General features: G+C 35.9%; 1 protein-coding gene across 8 annotated transcripts in view; it reads right to left on the bottom strand.

The window, feature by feature from the left end:
• LOC112577670 (RNA-binding protein cabeza) overlaps nucleotides 1-19,781 on the bottom strand; it is a 199,875-nt gene that overhangs the window by 168,446 nt on the left and 11,648 nt on the right. For 7 of the 8 annotated variants that reach the window (XM_025282275.2, XM_025282284.3, XR_006549984.1 and 4 more), the window contains exon 2: nucleotides 12,218-12,299. In XM_025282275.2, the coding sequence (XP_025138060.1) occupies nucleotides 12,218-12,299 (82 nt within the window). Of the gene's footprint in view, nucleotides 1-9,752; nucleotides 10,490-11,431; nucleotides 11,538-12,217; nucleotides 12,300-19,781 lie in introns of those variants that run through there. The other variant, XM_044939989.1, reaches the window with a different exon arrangement.

Raw genomic sequence — 19,781 nt, 5'->3', positions numbered from 1 at the left:
CAGAAATGTTTTTCAAATATTCAGTTTCCTGAAATGTGTTAAGTCAAACTAAAGAGAAAATGGATGTCAGGTGTTTCCCCTCTTTTTTATGCTGCACGCCTAGAGAGTATGTCATATGACAATAAATAAGATCTCTAATGAGAGTCATATTTTCTCATCAGAATAATTGTATAAATAGTGTTTTTGTTCTTAACTAAGAATTGAAAATAAACGTATGACCATGTTGTCAACTGCATATTTAACTTAAATGCAGAGTACATCATGAGAAATGGCAGGCTGGATGAATCACAAGTGGGAATCAAGATTTCCAGGAGAAATATCAATAACCTCACATATGCAGATGACACCTCCCTTATGGCGGAAAGTGAAGAGGAACTAAAGAGCCTCTTGATGAAAATGAAAGGAGAATGAAAAAGCCAGCTTAAAACTCAACATTCAAAAAACAAAGATCATGGTATCTGGTCCCATCACTTCATGGCAAATAGACAGGGAAACAATGGAAACAAGTGACAAACTTTCTTTCCTTGGATTCCAAAATTACTGGGGACAGTGACTACAACCATGAAATTAAAAAATACTTGCTCCTTGGAAGAAAAGCTATGACCAATCTAGACAGCTTATTAAAAAGCAGAGACATTACTTTGCCAACAAAGGTCCATCTAGTCAAAGCTATGGTTTTTCCAATAGTCATGTGTAGATGTGAGAGTTGGACCATAAAGAAGGCTGAGCACCAAAGGACTGATGCTTTTGCACTATGGTGTTAGAGAAGACTTTTCAAAGTCCCCTGGACTGCAAGAAGATCAAACAAACCAATTGTAAAGGAATTCAGTCCTGAATATTCATTGGAAGGACTGATGCTGAAGTTCCAATCCTTTGGCCACCTGATGCAAAGAGCTGACTCACTGGAAAAGACCCTGATGCTGGGAAAGACTGAGGGCAGGAGGAGAAGAGGGTGACAGAGGATGAGATGATTGGATGGCATCACCGACTCAATGGACATGAGTTTGAACAAACTCCGGGAAACAGTGAAGGACAGAGAAACCTGGCGTGCTGCAGTCCATGGGGTCGCAAAGAGTCAAACACACAACTGAACAACAACTTTTACAGATGGAGGAACTGGAACTCAGAGCTGTGGAGTGAGTTGCCCAAAGTCATACAACGGGTAAGAGTACACCATGATTCAGATTCAGGTCAGGGTGCTGCTATAATGCGTTCCACAAACCACTACCCATTAAGTCTCCACAAGGTCAAAGTAATTTCCTTGGTCAATTTGTGTGATCATTTCTTGAAAAATTTTTAAATGACCAAATTTTCTGCACCCAGAACTATGCTGAATACACACACATATATACACTAGTTCTTACTGCCTCCACTAGCCTCTTTAAACAAAAATATATTTCTAGAGTAGTCTGTGTGTTGTGTGTTAGTCGTTCAGTCATGTCTGACTCTTTGCGACCCCACGGACTGTAACCTGCCAGGCTTCACTGTCCATGAAATTCTCCAGGCAAGAATACTGGAGTGGATTGCCATTCCCTTCTCCATATATGCAGGGTGAAAAGAAAGTGAAGTCGCTCAGTCGTGTCCGACTCTCTGCGACCCCACGGACTGTAGCCTACCAGGCTCCTCCGTCCATAGGAATTTCCAGGCAAGAGTACTGGGGTGGGTTGCCATTTCCTTCTCCATACAGTAGTCTAGCTTTTGGCAATTTTTATTAACAAATTCACCAAACACAGTTGACCCTACGTTCAGTTCAGTTCAGTCGCTCAGTCGTGTCCGACTCTTTGCGACCCCATGAATCGCAGCACGCCAGGCCTCCCTGTCCATCAACAACTCCCAGAGTTCACTCAGACTCATGTCCATCGAGTCAGTGATGTCATCCAGCCATCTCATCCTCTGTCGTCCCCTTCTCCTCCTGCCCCCAATCCCTCCCAGCATCAGAGTCTTTTCCAATGAGTCAGCTCTTCACATGAGGTGGCCCAAGTACTGGAGTTTCAGCTTTAGCATCATTCCTTCCAAAGAAATCCCAGGGCTGATCTCCTTCAGAATGGACTGGTTGGATCTCCTTGCAGTCCAAGGGACTCTCAAGAGTCTTATCCAACACCACAGTTCACGTGGGTCCACTTACATATGGATTTTTTTTTTTCAGTAAATATATTGGAAAATGTTTGGAGATTTTATAATTTGAAACAGCTTCATACAAACTACATAGACTAGAAATGTCAAAAAAAATAAGAAAAAAGTATGTCATGAATGCATAAAATGATACCAGTCTATCCTAATATCAGGATAAGCGTAAGGTGAGGGATATTTAAAATAAAATTAATGATGTGTTAGTTTTCACACTTCCTACAACCTTGCTTTCAGAGAATTATATTACTATACAGTATGCCCACAAACATAAATCTAATAGAGAATGCCATAAAAATTTTATAATGACTCATTCATTAGTGTATAGGTTGGGCTACTACAAAATAACTGTATTGATTACATGAGGATACCATAAAGCAATCATACTGGTCTTTGTTATCAATACCTGAATTGTTATACCTGTAAATAAATATGAATTTTTCTCATTATCTTTTCATGCCTGATGTCTAGTGTTAATGCACATAACATCTATAGCGTTTTACGTCGTACAAGACAATACTGACGCAGACAGAGAATTCAACTTAAGAAATGATGTAAACATACCATATGGATGAATATAGCACAGATTTATGCACTTTCTCTTCCTTATCATTTTTTTTTAATAACATGTTCTTCCCCTAGCTTTATTGTAAGAATACAGTATATAATACATATAATGTACAAAATGTATGTTAATTAGCTATTTTGGCAGTAAGGCTTCTAGTCAACTGTGGGCTATTAGTAGTTAAATTTGGAGGGAATCAAAAGTCATATTCAAATTTTCAAATGAATGGAGGTAGGCGGTTGGCACTACAACTCCTGTCTTTTTGAAGAGTCACTGTACATCGTTTTTGTTACTACCACAGCATAAGCATCCTGAATTTTTCTTACTGGAATAAAGTCTGTTAAAACTTTTTGCAGGAAAATCTGTATGGCTTTTTAAGTATCAAAGAAGCTGAGGAAATGTTGATACTTTAAAATAAAATCCTGACCCAGTAAGAACTGGCACTAGGCCTTGTATTCTCTTGCAGTCAGCAAAAGTACAAATCTATAAAAATTCAAATAGTAGTTAAAGGCATGCATTTTGAAGTACCTACATGTGTGGTGAGTCACTTCACAAACTCACACTTACTAAAAAAAAAATGTTTTTTAAACCTGAATGTGTGAACAGAAATCACTTTTAAAACTGTAAATGCTCTAGACAATTAAAGAAAAAGTAAGTCCATGTGGGGTTTTACTAATTGTTCTCTAGAGGGAAAAATTATTACTGACTGCTACACACCTTGCTTTATAGGCTAGACGCATTTAGAAGCTGCTCTTTCTAACCCTATATTAATCCAGATCTTTGGAAAAATCAAATTAAGGCCAGTTTAATCACCCAGCAAAAACAAGCAACTGTGTATTGCAGAGGGCCAGATTAGAGGAAGTGGAGAGAATTGGGTCAGTAGGTGGCAGATGTTAACCGGTTCAAATTTGAAAGGCATTCAAAAGTATGACCAGAGTTTATGAACATTCTTAAAGTAGAGGAGAAACAACAACAACAAAAAGAAAAATGTATCATGTGTGGAAGAAACAGTTCTAATTTAGAACGGTGTTCTACTGAGTAAACAGTGGTCATCTGTAAACTTATTTCTTTTGAAAAATATAGAATTAACAACATTGTCACATTCTCTTTCTGGAATGTTATACTTGTGACAGGAAACTTTATTGCCTCATTTATCAATACTTGTGGAATATTCCTGTGATGTAGATTGTATCCTCATTTTGAAGTGAAGTGGAAGTGGCTCAGTCGTGTCTGACTCTTTGCAACCCCATAGATTATACAGTCCATGGAATTCTCCAGGTCAGTATACTGGAATGGGTAGCTGTTTCCTCCAGGTCAGAACACTGAGACTCAGATTAAGCAATTTGCTAACAATCTGCGTGGAGAGCTATGGGTGAAATATAAATCTTATGGTTCTCAGACCAGCATTTTCCTCATCACTACTGAACTGTGGCCATGATGGTGGCTATTCTTTACTGTCTGCATTAGAGGAACAGAGAAATATATCCCTTGGGTTAATTATTCTGTTTGTAAAACCAAGAAAGAAAACAAACTACTTCTGCCTCCTCCAATGAGAAAATAGGAATCCTATCCCTTATAAATGTTTTCTTTTAAAATACAAGCTTGTAAGTTAGTGACTGGTGATTGTGTGATAAGGCTATCAGGAAAAAAAAGTCTAAATGTTGAAAGTTGAATGTTTTAAATAGTTCACATATATTCATTTCAGACTTTATCTAATGGAAAAAAGCATGATAATCTGCATCTTTCATTAACATAACCAAGAGGAAGAGAAGCTATACTATTATAGAAGACTTAAGCAAAAATATAACAGTAATATTCTGTGCTCATCAGACTAGCGTTAAAGTGTATGTGACTTTCTAAGAAATTGTAATGACATTTTCACCCTTAACAGAAACTCATGGGAGTACTTAAATAAAACAAAAATGTTATCCATTTCTTACTTTCTGAAATTACCATGAAAATGGCAAGTTAGCAAGAACTCAGCATTAATACAATAACTCCATGCACATATTTTGAATATACTTGTCAATACAACTTTAGTAATTTTCTCTCTCAGGTTATATCCATTTCTATTAGAATAGATACAGACTGTCTTTAAGAATTTTTGTCTGTAATACAAGTAGAAAATGCTTAATATTTTCTAAACTTTATACCCTAGGTAATAAAGTAAGGGCCCTCTATACTGACTGCCTAAATACACCTGGGCGGCCTATAAAGTTAACCTCCCGAGCCTAGTTAGTTGCCAAAAGAATGTTATTCAGCTGCATATAGTTTGTTATGAGTAAGAAGACTTGGGCTTCCTAGGTGGCTCAGTGGTAAAGAATCCATCTGCCAATGCAAGAGACACAGGTTCAATACCTGGGTCAGGAAGACCCCCTGGAAGAGGAAATGGCAATCCACTCCAGTATTCTTGCTTGGGAAATCCCATGGACAGAGGAGCCTGGTAGGCTACAGTCCACAGGGTGGCAAAAGAGTTGGACACAACTGAGCGGCTAAACAACAAGGAAGACTTAGAGACCACAATCATTCCCTCTTCTTACTAATACAGTCTCTGTCACTACTTTGTGTCACCAATATCTGAGCATTTAAATACAGAAGACTCTAATGGGTCCACATTTTCAGGGCCTATTCTATGTGTGATGACTGCCTGTGTGTGTGCTCAGTCTCCTCAGTCATGTCTGACTCTTTGTGATCCTAGGGACTGCAGCCCACCAGGCTCCGCTGTCCATGGGATTCTTCAGGCAAAAATACTGGAGTGGGTAGCCATTCCCTTTTCCAGGGGATCTTCCTGACTCAGGAACTGAACCTGCATCTCTTATATCTCCTGTGTTGGCAGGTGGGTTCTTTACCATGAGCACCACCTGGAAAACACTGTTTGTTGACGACAGTATTGGTGGATTAGGATGCTGGTCCCACGAAAATTCATTTCCCCTTGAATGTCGACCTCTTTCTTTAAACTAATTTATAGCTATTATCAATGTATACATAACACTCAGATTTTGCTTTTGAGGGGTAAAAGATCTCTGAAAGGCAGAAACTTGTGCTATTCCAAAATACTTCTCTTAGCACTAGAACTATATCACAAAGGAAAAAACTTTCCCCAAATTCAGTCCTATTAAAAACCTGCACTAGCCAGGTAAGCTGTTTAGTCTTAAATACTTCTAGGAAAGAGAACTGACCCAGATGGGGTCACCTTTAGGAAATTTATGGAAATCTGTGAAAAGATGTCCTTAAAAAAACTGTATTTAACCCTAATGTAATACAATATGAGGAATTAAGGATCAATTTTGTAAAGTTAACAAGATTTTTAAATTCATTCATCTCTGAAACTAATCATTCTAAAAAGGTAATTCATTACTTTCACCAAAGGCATCTGTATTTTCATTCTTGTTTCAGGTGAACAGTAAAGAAATTTAGAATACACAATCAGCTAACATTAAATCAACCTTGCTGTCATTCAGGTAAGGAATATTGAACAACATTCTATATGTTTCACATTAAGACAAAGAAATGTACACGCTCAACAAAATTCAGTGTGGGAACTATCACAAACACTTGTGTCAAGCTCTAGAACCGACAGATTTCTGACACACACGCTATCATTTCATCTTCACACAAACCGCATGCAAAAACTACTGCACAATAAGTTTAAATAGCTTACATAATATAATGCAGGATGAATTTTTAAATCTTTTGATTGTTTTTAAAGCTCCAGGGTATATATACTCTGAAGTTGTTTTTTCATCAACACTTTAACTTACTACCCTGTATATGGGAGGCATCAAGCTACGTGCTTTGTATATCCCAAATTTATAAAGGAAATGGTCCCTTCCCTTTAGAAGTTTACAATCTCACTGAAAATATCAATAAAATAATGCTGTGTGAATGGTACTCATCAACTACTGAGAGAGAGTGGAAGAGGGCGCTTGTTCCTTTCTCTAGGGTGATCATATGAATCACAGGATGCACAGCGTTTTTGTAAGAAAAGAACTAGAGAGACAGAGAGATCACAACACAAGTACGATGACGACAGCCACAACCGTGGCAGTATAAGAAGCGTGCAGTTAACGTGCTCAAGGATGAGGCAGATGGAATACGACGCAGGGCCAGGCAGAAAGAGCGCCCGGCCTTAATCTTGTGGGCAAAGGTCTTTGTGTCCAGGGTAATGATTATCTCTTCAGAAAGTTTTATTGTGCTGTAGTGTGGAGAACATATTAGATAATAAACACTGAAAGGTAAAAGAGTGGTTAGGAAGCTACTATAGTAACTGTATAACAATCATGAAATACTAAAGCTTGATTTAGCAGATGGCAGTGGAAAAAGTAAGAAATCAAATCTCGTAATTCTTTCTATTCTAATGAAAATGATTACAGAAATACTTGTATATATGGTCACCAGTTATAATGTGTTGAATATATAAAGGCATAATATAAAACTCAAATCTTGCAAACAGACTTGCAGGAAAGACTGCTTAACTCATCTCATAAGAGTTACCGACACTAAAATGGAATAAACACTTAGAACACCTCCTTTGAATGTATTCTAGAGTAACAAATACCATTCCTCAGTACTATAAGTCTTTGATCACTTTATTACAAATGACCTAAAACTGAAACTTTCCAAAACTACATTAAGAAAATATCTATATAAGATGGAAAGACAACCTTTAATTCACTATATAGAAATTACTTCTTAAAAACCATCAAGGTCTGCCTGATTCATAGTAATTTTAAAATACAATGAATCTCTATATTTTACAAAAACACAAGGTATCTCTTATAGATGTACTTCTTAAGCTGATTACCATTATTTTATAACAAAATGGAAAAATGCATGTTTGTATACTCAAAAGATGAAAGACCCGATCATAATACTTACACTCTATTTTTAGAAAACTTCATATCTACATATTACTCTTAATTGAGATATACATATCAGTTTGATAAATAAACTACTTTTAACTAATTCAAATTATCAAATGTATTATTACAAATATAATTGAAGATTTTGTTTTCTCTTACTTCAAATACTCCCTGCCTCAGGAAGTCCATAAGGCAAAATTTGGGGAGTGAAAAATATGCATTCAACAACTATTTAGTCAATAAACACTTATAAATACTTATGAGCTCCTTCTAGACATCCAGCATTCTCTTAAACCACTTTATTGAGAAAAGATATAGCTAGAAAAAGCTGTACATATTTAATGATGAGTTTGGAGGTGAGTATACATTTGTGAAATATTGCCACTATCAGGAACCACATACACACACACACACACACACATATACACACACCCCTTATATCAAGAACCCAAAATAACTGTTAACACATGCAATTATGGAAAGTATTGCTTAATAAGCTTCACTACTTATGACAGCCTTCCACAAATGACCACTGTCATAAATTAGTATTTCTTTATTCACATTCCAAATTCTGAACACTAAAAAATTTAAAACAAACCAAAGTGGTAGCAAAATCTGACCCAAGTTCAAGTAAGACAGCTTACAGATCTTGCGTCATCTCACTTGGCAAATATATTCATGAATAAACATTAACCCTCAAAATCTAGGTATTCTTTGAATATCCTAATTAATAAAAAGTCATAGGTACATTTATATGCATACAACCTTTTCTGAGTTGCCCTATTGGAGAAGAAAATGGCAACCCACTCCAGTATTCTTGCCTGGAAAATCCCATGGACGAAGGAGCCTGGTAGGCTACAGTCCATGTGGGTTGCAAAAGTCGGACACAACTGAGCAACTTCACTCACTTCACTATTCTACTTAGAAGATAGTGAAGTTACATCATATGTCAATTTATCACACTAAAATTAAAACAGCCATGCTTAAAAAAAATAAAATAAAATTCTACTAGCATATAACCTAGAGGAGGAGAGACAATGTGGATCTAAAATTTTGATTTTACAGTTGAAAGATACACATTTTTCACACAAATGACCCCAAAATGCAGGCTAATTGCATTAATCTCGTGTTCAATTTTAAAAATGTAATTTATTCCTATACTAAAGGAAAAACAGGCTGTTTGAGACCTACAGAAACATACCCTATTAACATCTGCATGAAATCTTTGCATTGAATTTTTAGTATATTTTAACTGATATGAATTTAACTAAAGAAGTATCTTTTTTAAAACATCCAAGATGTAACTTTATAACCTTACTGTTCACCAGACACATGTGGCTACTGAGTACTTTAAAAGTGACTAGTTTGAACTGCAATGAGATACAAAGTGAAAATAACCCTGAATGTGAAAAATTTAGCATGAAAAAAAGAATGTAAAATATCTCATGATTTTATACTAATTAAGCAATGAAATAGTATTTTATAGATATCAGTATAAAATATTTTACAAACTTCATCAGCTTTTCACTTTATTTAATATGCCTTACTAGGACTTCCCTGGTGGCTCAGACGGTAAAGCATCTGCCTACAATGCGGGAGACCTGGGTTCGATCCCTGGGTTGGGAAGAAACCCTGGAGAAGGAAACGGCAACCCACTCCAGTACTCTTGCCTGGAAAATCCCATGGATGAAGGAGTCTGGTAGGCTATAGTCCATGGGGTCACAAAGAGTCAGACATGACTGAGCGACTTCACTTCACTCACTAGAAAATTTAAAATTTGAGCTAACATTATAATTCAATAGAACAGCTCTGCTCTATAAAAAAGACTGAGAAAAAGATTAATATAAAATTTCTCAGGTACCTATGTTCTAGAGTGAATGATTTCACTTAATCACCAAGCAGATTAATATAAACCCAGATAAAGGTCACAAGAAACATTCATCATAAATGTGGAAGTACTACTTTGTTACTCAAACATATCCATGATTTTAGATAGTCAAAGAGGTTACTAAAAATTCAACAATAAAGTAAAAGGCTTCATTATATGATGTGAGCAATTTGTTTGAAAATCCATTTCAGTATTTCCTTAGTTATAAGTATGTACAGGAGGGTTCTGTGTCTTACTTGCTTTCAGTGGGGTTAGGACAGATGTTAAGTTTCATGAACCAAACACATAATGGAATCAGAAAACTGGCTACTTAATTTTAACAGATAGGAAAATTTAATAATTCTTAGAAAAACAACTTTAGAGTTCGCATAAAGCTAGATCTGAAAAATAAGTCCACTTCATAATAAGAGCTATCATTAGTAAAAGATACAATGATTGACAGTTCCTAAATATCCTTAAAAGCACTCGAGGTATCTATTTAACTGTCAAGTTAGACATATATATTTTGTAACATAGGAGTTCCATCCCTGTGCAGAAATGATCAGAAATGAATGATGCTTATTTCTACCAAAAGATTTTTAAAAGTTCACAGTAACCTTATTTTAGCCCCAAACTGGTAAGATATTCAACGTCCATTTATAGTAGAAGAGATAAAGGATAGTATAATCATACAATGGAATATACACGATTGGGCAGTGGGGAGGGGGGTGACATATACATGGATGACTCAAAGACATAATGTTAAAACAAAAAAGTCAGACACAAAAGAGTTCACACTATATGATTCCAATTGTATCAAGTTCAAAAACAAACGAAACTAATCCAAGATATAAGATGCCAAAGACCAGTTTCTGTTGGGTGGAGGCACTACTGAGCAGGACGGACGCCAGCGAGCCTTCTGGGGAGAGCACAGTTATGCAGGGGCAGCGGTGGTGCAGTCATTCACGTCCAACTCTTGTGGCCCCACGGACTGCTGCCTGCCAGGCTCCTCAGTTTACGGGATTTCCCAGGCAAGAACACTGGGGTGCGCGGCCAAAAATCTTTGAACTAGCAAGTAGGAGTGCCAAGCTGAAGTTAGACTTCAGTAAAATGGGTTTTTTTTTAAAATATAAGAAATTATTTTTTAAAAAGTTTGACCTAAGTTATTTTCAAAAGAACGACTTAAAAGCAATTTCTATTCAGAATTTACATAAGAATTTCTCTATTCAACCTTGCAACTAAATTTCTTTGCAATTTCTTTTTAATAAAAGCTAATAACCAGTTAATTCTATTCAACCTGCTCTTAATTTTGCAATTACTTGATGAATTTTCATAAATGGATAAATTACAATGGCTTTAAAAAGTATAGGAAACCTCTCTATAACTAATACTTATTAACTATTTGAATGTTTATATTTTTAAGTATGTAATGTGCTAACTTTTAATTTAAAAAGATAACTTTAAATTTCACAAAATTCAGGCTTTCAGATCATATCCTCTTTCACTGAAAAAGTATATATAAAAATTAAGTTTAGTATTTGAGAGTTCACTTAGAAGTTCTTTTATAGTTCTAATGTGTTTATTTGAATTTACTATTTGCTTTTACCCTCTCCATCTGACAGCAACAGGGAGAAAATGTTGTTTTGCTAATAGTAAATAACCTTAAACCTACAAAGTTCAATATACTGTGCTATAGAAATATAAAAGACTATATTGATCCAATTCTACAAACTCATAGTGCTTGACAAGTGATCACATAAGAAAATTTGTAAAACTGACTTTTGTGTTATTTCATGTGAATATAAATCAAGACTATCCAGTTAATAGTCATATGGATTCAAAGAAGTTGACACTAGAAGTTGACCAATCTTCAGTTAATAGTCACATGTAATCACTACAACCTTAACAAATATATTATCTTATTAAATGTATTAATGCATTCTTCCTTTATCAGCTTCTAGTCTAGCAAGACAGCTGCCAAGTTTTTTAAAAGACCACCACAACACTTACAGGAGATATGAAGGAGGACACCAAGAAGGAAATCTGGGATATGACTGAAGGGGACCTGTGTTCACCACTGACCTCAGCAAAACTGGCTGGTATGTCCACATGGGGTCTTGGGGTTGTAAAGGACAGAAACACAAAGCAGGTAAGTTTACCAACTGACAATCTTAAAATCCTTCCTTCCCAGGAATATATCACATGTCCTGAGACTCAGGGCCTATGGAGCAGATGAATTACTGTGTTGCACCAACCTATACACATGTGATAATGCAGAGGGAATTGAGCAGATGGATGTTCAGAGGGGGAGTCAGGTGACCTGGTTGTTTATTTCCATGGACCCTGATAAAAGACTGATGGAAATACAGATGACAGCTGGTCCCTATTCTAGAAGGTAGAACTTTATGTAGGCACAAAGAACTTTAAGACTGCCTGAAGATTTAACATATATTTCACATCGTTTCAGATAAACGGGAATTTTTTACAACTCATTTTCAAATCAAAACATTCTTTAAAATAGTACTGTGCTCAAAAGGTAAAATGTAAGTATCTCAGATGTTTAAAAAAGGCAAAACTGGTTCCATCTAAACCAGATTTCTTGTACTCACACAAAATTCAGAATTTACCAACACTGAAATATATCTCTCTCCTCTGTTACAAATGTCAAGCAACTCAGTTATCAATCTCTGAAGCATAAGAAAAATAAACTAAATATGGCATAATATTCTTTCTTCCCTATAACTGAAAAGGCTTAACTACATTTTAAAAAGTGGAGCAATGAGGCAAAATACATACCTTCTGGATGTGTTTCTCCCCAGTGTTAAAGTAATGGGTCCTGAGAACAGAGTTCTTAAATCGCTCACAATCCAAGCACTCTCTGAAAATTAATAAAAAGAAATGTTACTTCAAGTGCATCTTATCTCAAAGAATTTCAACAGTATCTTTTACAATTAAATCTTAACTACTGACTGAAAAAAAATCTGAAAAAATGACCCCACCCCCCAAAAAAAGATGTATTACAAGTAAAAAATATTCTTAATTATAGACGTTTTCCTTGGGCATGGTTATTGATCACATCTGATAAAAAAATATGCATTACAAAATTATTTACATCAAAACACACTATTTATCTGTCTATACACTGTGTAAAGACTCTTCCATCAATTCTTAACTATATGAGAAGTAAATGTCAATGACCAAGGGGAATATGATCAAAGATTCTGGGAGAAAAGTATTAGAATTACTTGGTAGTTAACACAAGAGTTGAAATACCTCATTTCCACCCCCTAGACCATTAGAAACAAAAAATACTAAACTTGGAATCAGAATCATCCTAGATATAGAATGACATCAATATGGGGAACAGTTTATACTTATAAGAACAAAAGAGTGGATGAAAAAGTTTTAGGCTCGCAAGACCCACAGCCCCCCTTTAACACTGCGGTGGCTGAGAAAACCGTATACTGACCAATGGCCAATGGACAGTGAGCCCAGTTCATGATAAGACAAGTACGGGGCATTCGCCAAGACTCCTCACTCCACTCACACTAGCCACTGTACATATGTCAGGTTCACATTTTCTACAGTTCTCAATTCCTATCCCTGGGCTTCCCTGTTGTCTCGGCAGTACAGAATCTGCCTGCCATGCAGAACATGAGGGTTTGAGTCCTGGGCAAGCTACAGTCCATGCGGTTGCAAAAGAGTTGGACACAACCGAGTAACTGAACAACAACAACAATAATCCCACAGTCTATGCCTGGTTCTCAAGGATTATAGCTTAGCTTACAAATAAAGAAATAAACCTAAACCTTAAACTCCCCAAATAAAGCATTTTCATCATTATTTCATTAGTGCCCTTCAGTCTCCTTAAAACCATGCACATTTCTTTGAGTGATGCTTCTGTGATATCCTAGGGAAGCAAGCTCTCGAATCACCTTGCCTCTGGGTCACTGCATCCTGCTTCCTGTTACTCCCCTATGACTGTGAGTCTTTCATTCATCTCTGTATCCCCCAGTACCTAGTAAGGTGCAAGGCACAGAGCTGATGCTGAGTAAAGTCTGCTTTATGAGTCAACGAATCTCAGAGACTTTATCAACTAATACATCATGCTGAAGTAAAAATAGGATCAGCCAACAAAAGCAGGTAGTTACATGAGCCAACCACAGTGGAGAATACTCATCTTTTTAAAAAATTTCACACTTCATACATACACATACTCAATTCCCATTCTCCAACGCTCTCCTTCTCCCTTTTCTCAGTTCGCCTTAGCAACACTCTCCTGGCATCTAAGTCAATACTCTCCCAATCCCTACTAACACTCAGCCAGCTGGGTGGCAGGGCTCTTTTCTGCCCTAGTGAATTGGGACTCTGCACCAACTGGCATGGTAACAAACATTAACACAAACTCTCTTAGCACACTCTTTTAGCACACTCCTAAGATCAGCTGCTCCTAAGCTACCCTCCATCAGCAGCAAGGAATATCACCTAATGTGTAACTCAAAAATACCTCGAATCATAACTAAAGGCAGTATGTTCCCCAAATTTTATTAGGAGACAAGTACTTATTACCTTAAAATAGAGAGGAAAAAAAAAAGAAAAGAAACAACAACAATAACAAAAAACCCTGAAGAGACTGCCTAATGACTAAAAACAAAAAAGAGCATTATCATTTCCTATTAGGACACTACTTTTTCAGCAGCTAAATAAAAACATTACCAAATCATTTTATGTAATAAAATTTAACCTTACTTTGACCTTCCTCATACAGCAAACAAACCTCTCTATCCAATAAAGTTCCATCTGAACTATGTAAGATGATAAGCAATACCTTAATTGCATTCATTTACATGACTTTGAAACTATTCTGGGCTGAAGTCACTGACTGCAAGGTCACAGAATACAAAAAAGCAAAATGTACGCAATTTACCAAGGAGGAATGATGCACTTAGACAGTGGGGAGGCCTTCTCCCTGCCTCCTTAGGAGAGACCCAATGCTTAATGCAGTCAACAGGTGCAGCCATCTCTAACATCTCTATCTGAAATGTATCATACCTAATTGTACATACTGATCTTATAAATACACATACAAAATATAATAAGAACATGTATTTGCTAAATCCATCTTATATTATGGCTCTCTTATTAAAGGCCATCTCCCTGAACAGAGGCAAAGGACAATTCTATGCCTTATCAACACTAAAGATCAAAACATGCAACAGGGCTATTACTACTTCCAATGTTTTAAAAAAATGTCTAACAACTAAAAGTCAGGTTATAAAGCTGTAACAATTTTTAGGACAAGAACTGCAAACACAGAACGCTAAGTATATTAAGCATTTCTGCTTTCATTTTTCACAACCCAAGCATATATTCAACTAATTTGCTTAGAGGAGCAGACTTTTTACATATCTCAAAGCCAATAATACCACATTAGTGAAAGTAAAGAAATAAAACTGGCTGACAGAAACTGACTACCAGAAATTACAAGGGACAATGTGTTTTCTTCAAAACTTTATAATTTAATATGATAACAGACAAAAACAAGTTAATCCTACAAAATATGTCTTTAGTAAAATTGTAACACAAACTAGATGTTATTGGCACTTGAATTTACTGGAGAAAACAGAAGGAAACTAAAAGGTTAGGATCTAAAGACCTTTAAAATGTACTATCAATACAAATATAGAACCTCAAATATTTGTTTTAGGTTTAAGATATCATCACCAGGAGATTCATTTTAGAAGCTTCTGTCCATTAAATTAGATAAATCTCCTACATTTAATGTATTAATACTATTATACCAAAGCACTTTTATACTACTCAAGCCAAACTTCGGTAATTTAAAAATGATTAAGCCAAAAAAAAAAAAAAGAAGCCATAATATAAAATGTATGCCCCTTCACCTTTTCTCCCTACCTAAAAGGGCAGGACTCTTTCCATGTAAATCTATATTAGATCCCAATCATTTCAACTGATGTTACTCCACAAAGAACATAAAGATGAAAACATTTTTAAGTACTATATTCCTAAACAAACTCTAACACCTTGCTGTCACTTTGTCCTTTTAAAATGATAAATAACATATCTCAACTTCTCTCTATAAGTTAAACCAGTTCACTTGGGAATAGTTTAGTAGTAAAAATAAATGCATACATGTATTTTAAAATGTACTAGTTACTATTATGATTCACATATAACTTTCAGTGACCATATCTTCTTTGGATATTTTAATTCTAAAACAATTCAGGATTTAATGTGGGCATGGCAACCCATTCCAGTATCCTTGCCTGGAGAATCCCATGGACAGAGGAGCCTGGTGGGCTAGAGTCCATACGGTCGCACAGAGTAGGACATGACTCAAGCGACCTAACACACACACACACACACACACACACACACACACACACAGATAATCTGTATAACTATGTAACAAACAATTCATGGTTCATATATTTCAATAAGGATAAAAGTACTGGTGCCAACCCCATCTTCAAATATTATTTCCAGTGCTCTTGGTCACATTTTTAATTTCAAATCTCAGGCTTATGATAATTTCTGATAAATAGGACAACATTTTGTTATTTCTCAAACACTTCCCTCTGCCCATCCAAAAGACCAAATGCTTCATGTTCTTAAAGCTCACTAATTATGATCATAATATCTATCTAAAGTTCTATTTCATACATATAAAATTAGGTTTTCCTTTCCTTGGATATTAGACTATATTAAAACCAATTTTTATCACCACATTCTGGCCTTTGTATGTCTTCATATGAGCTACAACCTTGAACTGAAAATGAACTTTTAAAGGCAGCTCTCTTATAGTTCTCAAAACTGAAGGAAAACCTCCAAGCCAAGGTTGGGGCACACTTCATGTTAACAGCATGTATCAGCCTCACAGTCTCCTTTTCATTTCTCTCTTCTTTTCCTTTACCCCTCCCGTGGTCAGTGAACAAAATACTACACTTTATATAAGTAAAGAAATACAACCATATATATATATATGGTATGGAGGTAAATGATCCATCTTGTCCAAAAAAGAGATATCTAAAAAAAGAAACATCAATTCTGAGTATAAAATTATATCCTGCACTGATAGGTTGCTCAGAGAACTCTAAAAAAGGACACTGTAACTCAAAAACGGTAAGGAACAGACCAGAAACACTCCATAAGATGAAGAGTATGTAGAGTAGTCCACATCTCCATTTTAAACACTTGCTCCGGAACATGTTAATTGACAATTCTTTCTTGGACATAGTTTTCTTCCTCTCTCACCTGTTCATTCCCCCACCCATCTTGCATTCAACTCCATAAACAGCAGTTATTCCCCCATTATAAAACAGTTGACGGTTAAAACAATGAGCCAACGAAGAAAGTACAATATTCTATAACTGACGTTTACTGCATTGGCCTTGGACTTCTAATCTTTACCAGACGGGCACACAAATCAGTCCATCAGCTCATAAAGGTGTGCTTTTTTAACCTCTAAAACAGATGGGATTGGCCAGAAGTGTCTGGCATGTCAAACTGCTAATCACTGCTGCCCTTTGCACAAAATAACCCACTTAAGTTGAGGCATGGTTGCACTGTAACCGACATTAGTCTGTGGGAAACCCATTTAACTGTCACACACTCCTGCCACTCCTGCTCTCCCTTAATTAAGCCTAATGCCTTATGCTTTGACCTTTTGTTCTAGCCTATTAACCCTATCTAGTACAAGTTCAATTATGTTAAACTAAAAACTTTGCTGTAAAATATTAAATGCCACGCTCAAAAACCATAAGGAACATCCTCACAGCCCTTAGTTCTATGCACCCTGCGACTCGATGCATGTGGCAGTAAAACCTCATTTTTGAAGTGATACTGATTCTGACAGTCAAGAAGAACCAAATCATCATTTTGGTCCAAAACCCCCTTATTTTATAAACTGAGACCAGAAAACAACAAATGACTCACCTATTTCACAGCTTCAGCTGAACTACACTGAAACTTATCTCATCTTTAACGCTGATCCTCAATTCTCCATGTCTCTGATTTATAGCCAAACCACTCTGGAGCATGTTAAGGATACTAATATTTTTAACGCATTACCACTTGTCACCACCCACTAAAAGTCACTACACAAATAAGCGTAAAGCAAACTCAATGAGCATATCGACATCAGTTTTGAGGTAATCTTTCTTTTCCACACCATAACTTTCTATCCACTCATTATTTCTTTTCTTCTTTTTAAAAGGAACAATGGTCATCTGAGGGAACTGCTAAGTTCTGCAACACTCCCAAGGCAATAGGTACGAAAACAAAGTTTTTTTTGCTTTACTGATGCTTCATTTAAGTACTGAATCAAGCAAAAGACTTAAGCTACAGAAAGCAACTACAACTGGCTACTTATCCCCATTGGAAAAAGCTGATTATCTTTAAAAATATCCTTTTTACACCTGTATGTAAATGGACTGCTATTCAAGTGCCCAAAAATAAAAATGGCATCATCAGAAAGAAAATACACAAGGATGTATAAAATGTAATATATGCAGGTAAACGAGCAGTCAAATGGAAAACAAACACCGAGCCGACTAGCAGCAAGCTAACGATTCAGAGTCGCATTCACCTTTTTTTACTGCAAAAGGTATTAATGCTAATATTATATATATATATATATATATGCATTCTTTTTTATATTCTTTTCCATTATGGTTTATCCCAGGACACTGAATAGGACCCTGTTATCCTTAATATTAATTTAAATAAGACATTATGCCTTAATTACAAGAGTCAGTTCATAACATAGAAATTAAGCTTGGGTCTCAGACACTGAGAAATTCAACAGTGGGAAAGTTAGACTAGTGCACAGTACTCACGCGCCCCACAACACACTGATTGACACTAAGGAACAATGAAAAAGCAGTTCGGCACTGATAAAAACACAAAGTAGAATATATCACATTAATAGTAAATCGGCTAATTTCTCTACTCTCTTGCTTTGGACAGTGGTCTATTGGCCTGTATATCTTCTTCACTATGACTTATAAGCTTATGAATAGAAAACTATGCAAGTCCTGACAGATATCTTCTCTGCTTACAAAAGACATCTACTTCTAAATATGCATAAAGTTTAGTAAACATTTTTTGTCTTCACAGGCAAGTAACTGGATTAAAGTCATTTTAAGAGTATTTGTTAAATCTCCGTGCTGGATATGTGTATACCAGATATCCAGATAACCTACACATTTTCTTTAGTATTTGAAAATTGCTAGTCTAGAAATTGTGACCTCCATGCTAAAATAATTTTATTTTCTACCTTAGCATTGATAATCTAGTTGAATACGATAATGTTCTAACAGAAAATTCACCTCTAGTGAAAAGCAAATCCTAATTTTTAAAAACAAAGGAGCTTCATAAACTACTTAAGTTCTATAATTTACAAGGTTTTGAACAAGTCCTTCTTGATACCTCTTAACTTTCAAGATTACTGAATGCCAAAATTAATACTAGATATGAGATTATAAGATGCCTATAGTATCCCAAGAAGTCAAATTCAATGCAATTAAATGTGTTGCGCTGGTAGATCTTGATGACTACTGCAGGTGAGGTCAAGAAAACTGCCCATGAGGCTCTAGAAACATTTTCTTTTTTTGTCTTTAAAAAAAGTAAATGTTGCCCCCAAAGATTTTGTTGAACATGCATTCTAATACATTATAAATTGTGTATTTTTTAAGAAACTTGGTATGCAAAACAATTTCAAGTGCCAAGTAATTATGATGTCACCAGCAGTTTCATGGTTTCCTTCATAATAAATATGTCTGGAAAGAAGATGATACATTTTAAAGAAGAAATATTATTCCTTTTAGAAGTTCTAACTTAAATAGACTAAAGAAAAAAAATGGTACAACAGCAGTTATTATGCATGTTATTCATAATAATTAGCAGCTGTTATGTATTAACGCATAAAGGCTCCATTCCTAAGCCCCCAAAAGCCAGATTTCACCAATAGTGGAGATTGGTACAGTAAAACGAATGTTTTTTAGCAACCTTCTATGTAACAGGCACCTACAGCGTGGATAATGCATTGATGGATAAGCTCCTATTCATGAAACTGACACTCTACTGAAGAGGACAGACATTCAACAAAGGTGGGACTATTATAATCAGGGCTTCAAGGAACTTCGAGAGACAAATCTGATCATTTTAGAGGTGTGCAGACCACGATGAGCACCTACACTCTCTCGTCTTCTGTCCCATGAGTCAGAGTATTCCATTCCAATTTGCTTCACCAAGGTCAGAAATGTGGTCAATCTGTGGCCCACATCAAAGGCTACAATTACGCTTCTCTTCTGCTCTCTTTCTAGAGGGGTGGATCTTG

The sequence above is a fragment of the Bubalus bubalis genome, chromosome 1 (genome assembly GCF_019923935.1).
Source record: "Bubalus bubalis isolate 160015118507 breed Murrah chromosome 1, NDDB_SH_1, whole genome shotgun sequence".
In the NCBI taxonomy this organism is placed as follows: domain Eukaryota; kingdom Metazoa; phylum Chordata; class Mammalia; order Artiodactyla; family Bovidae; genus Bubalus; species Bubalus bubalis.
Note: the sequence above shows the minus strand (reverse complement) of the source record. Positions and strands in the feature narration are given on the sequence as shown.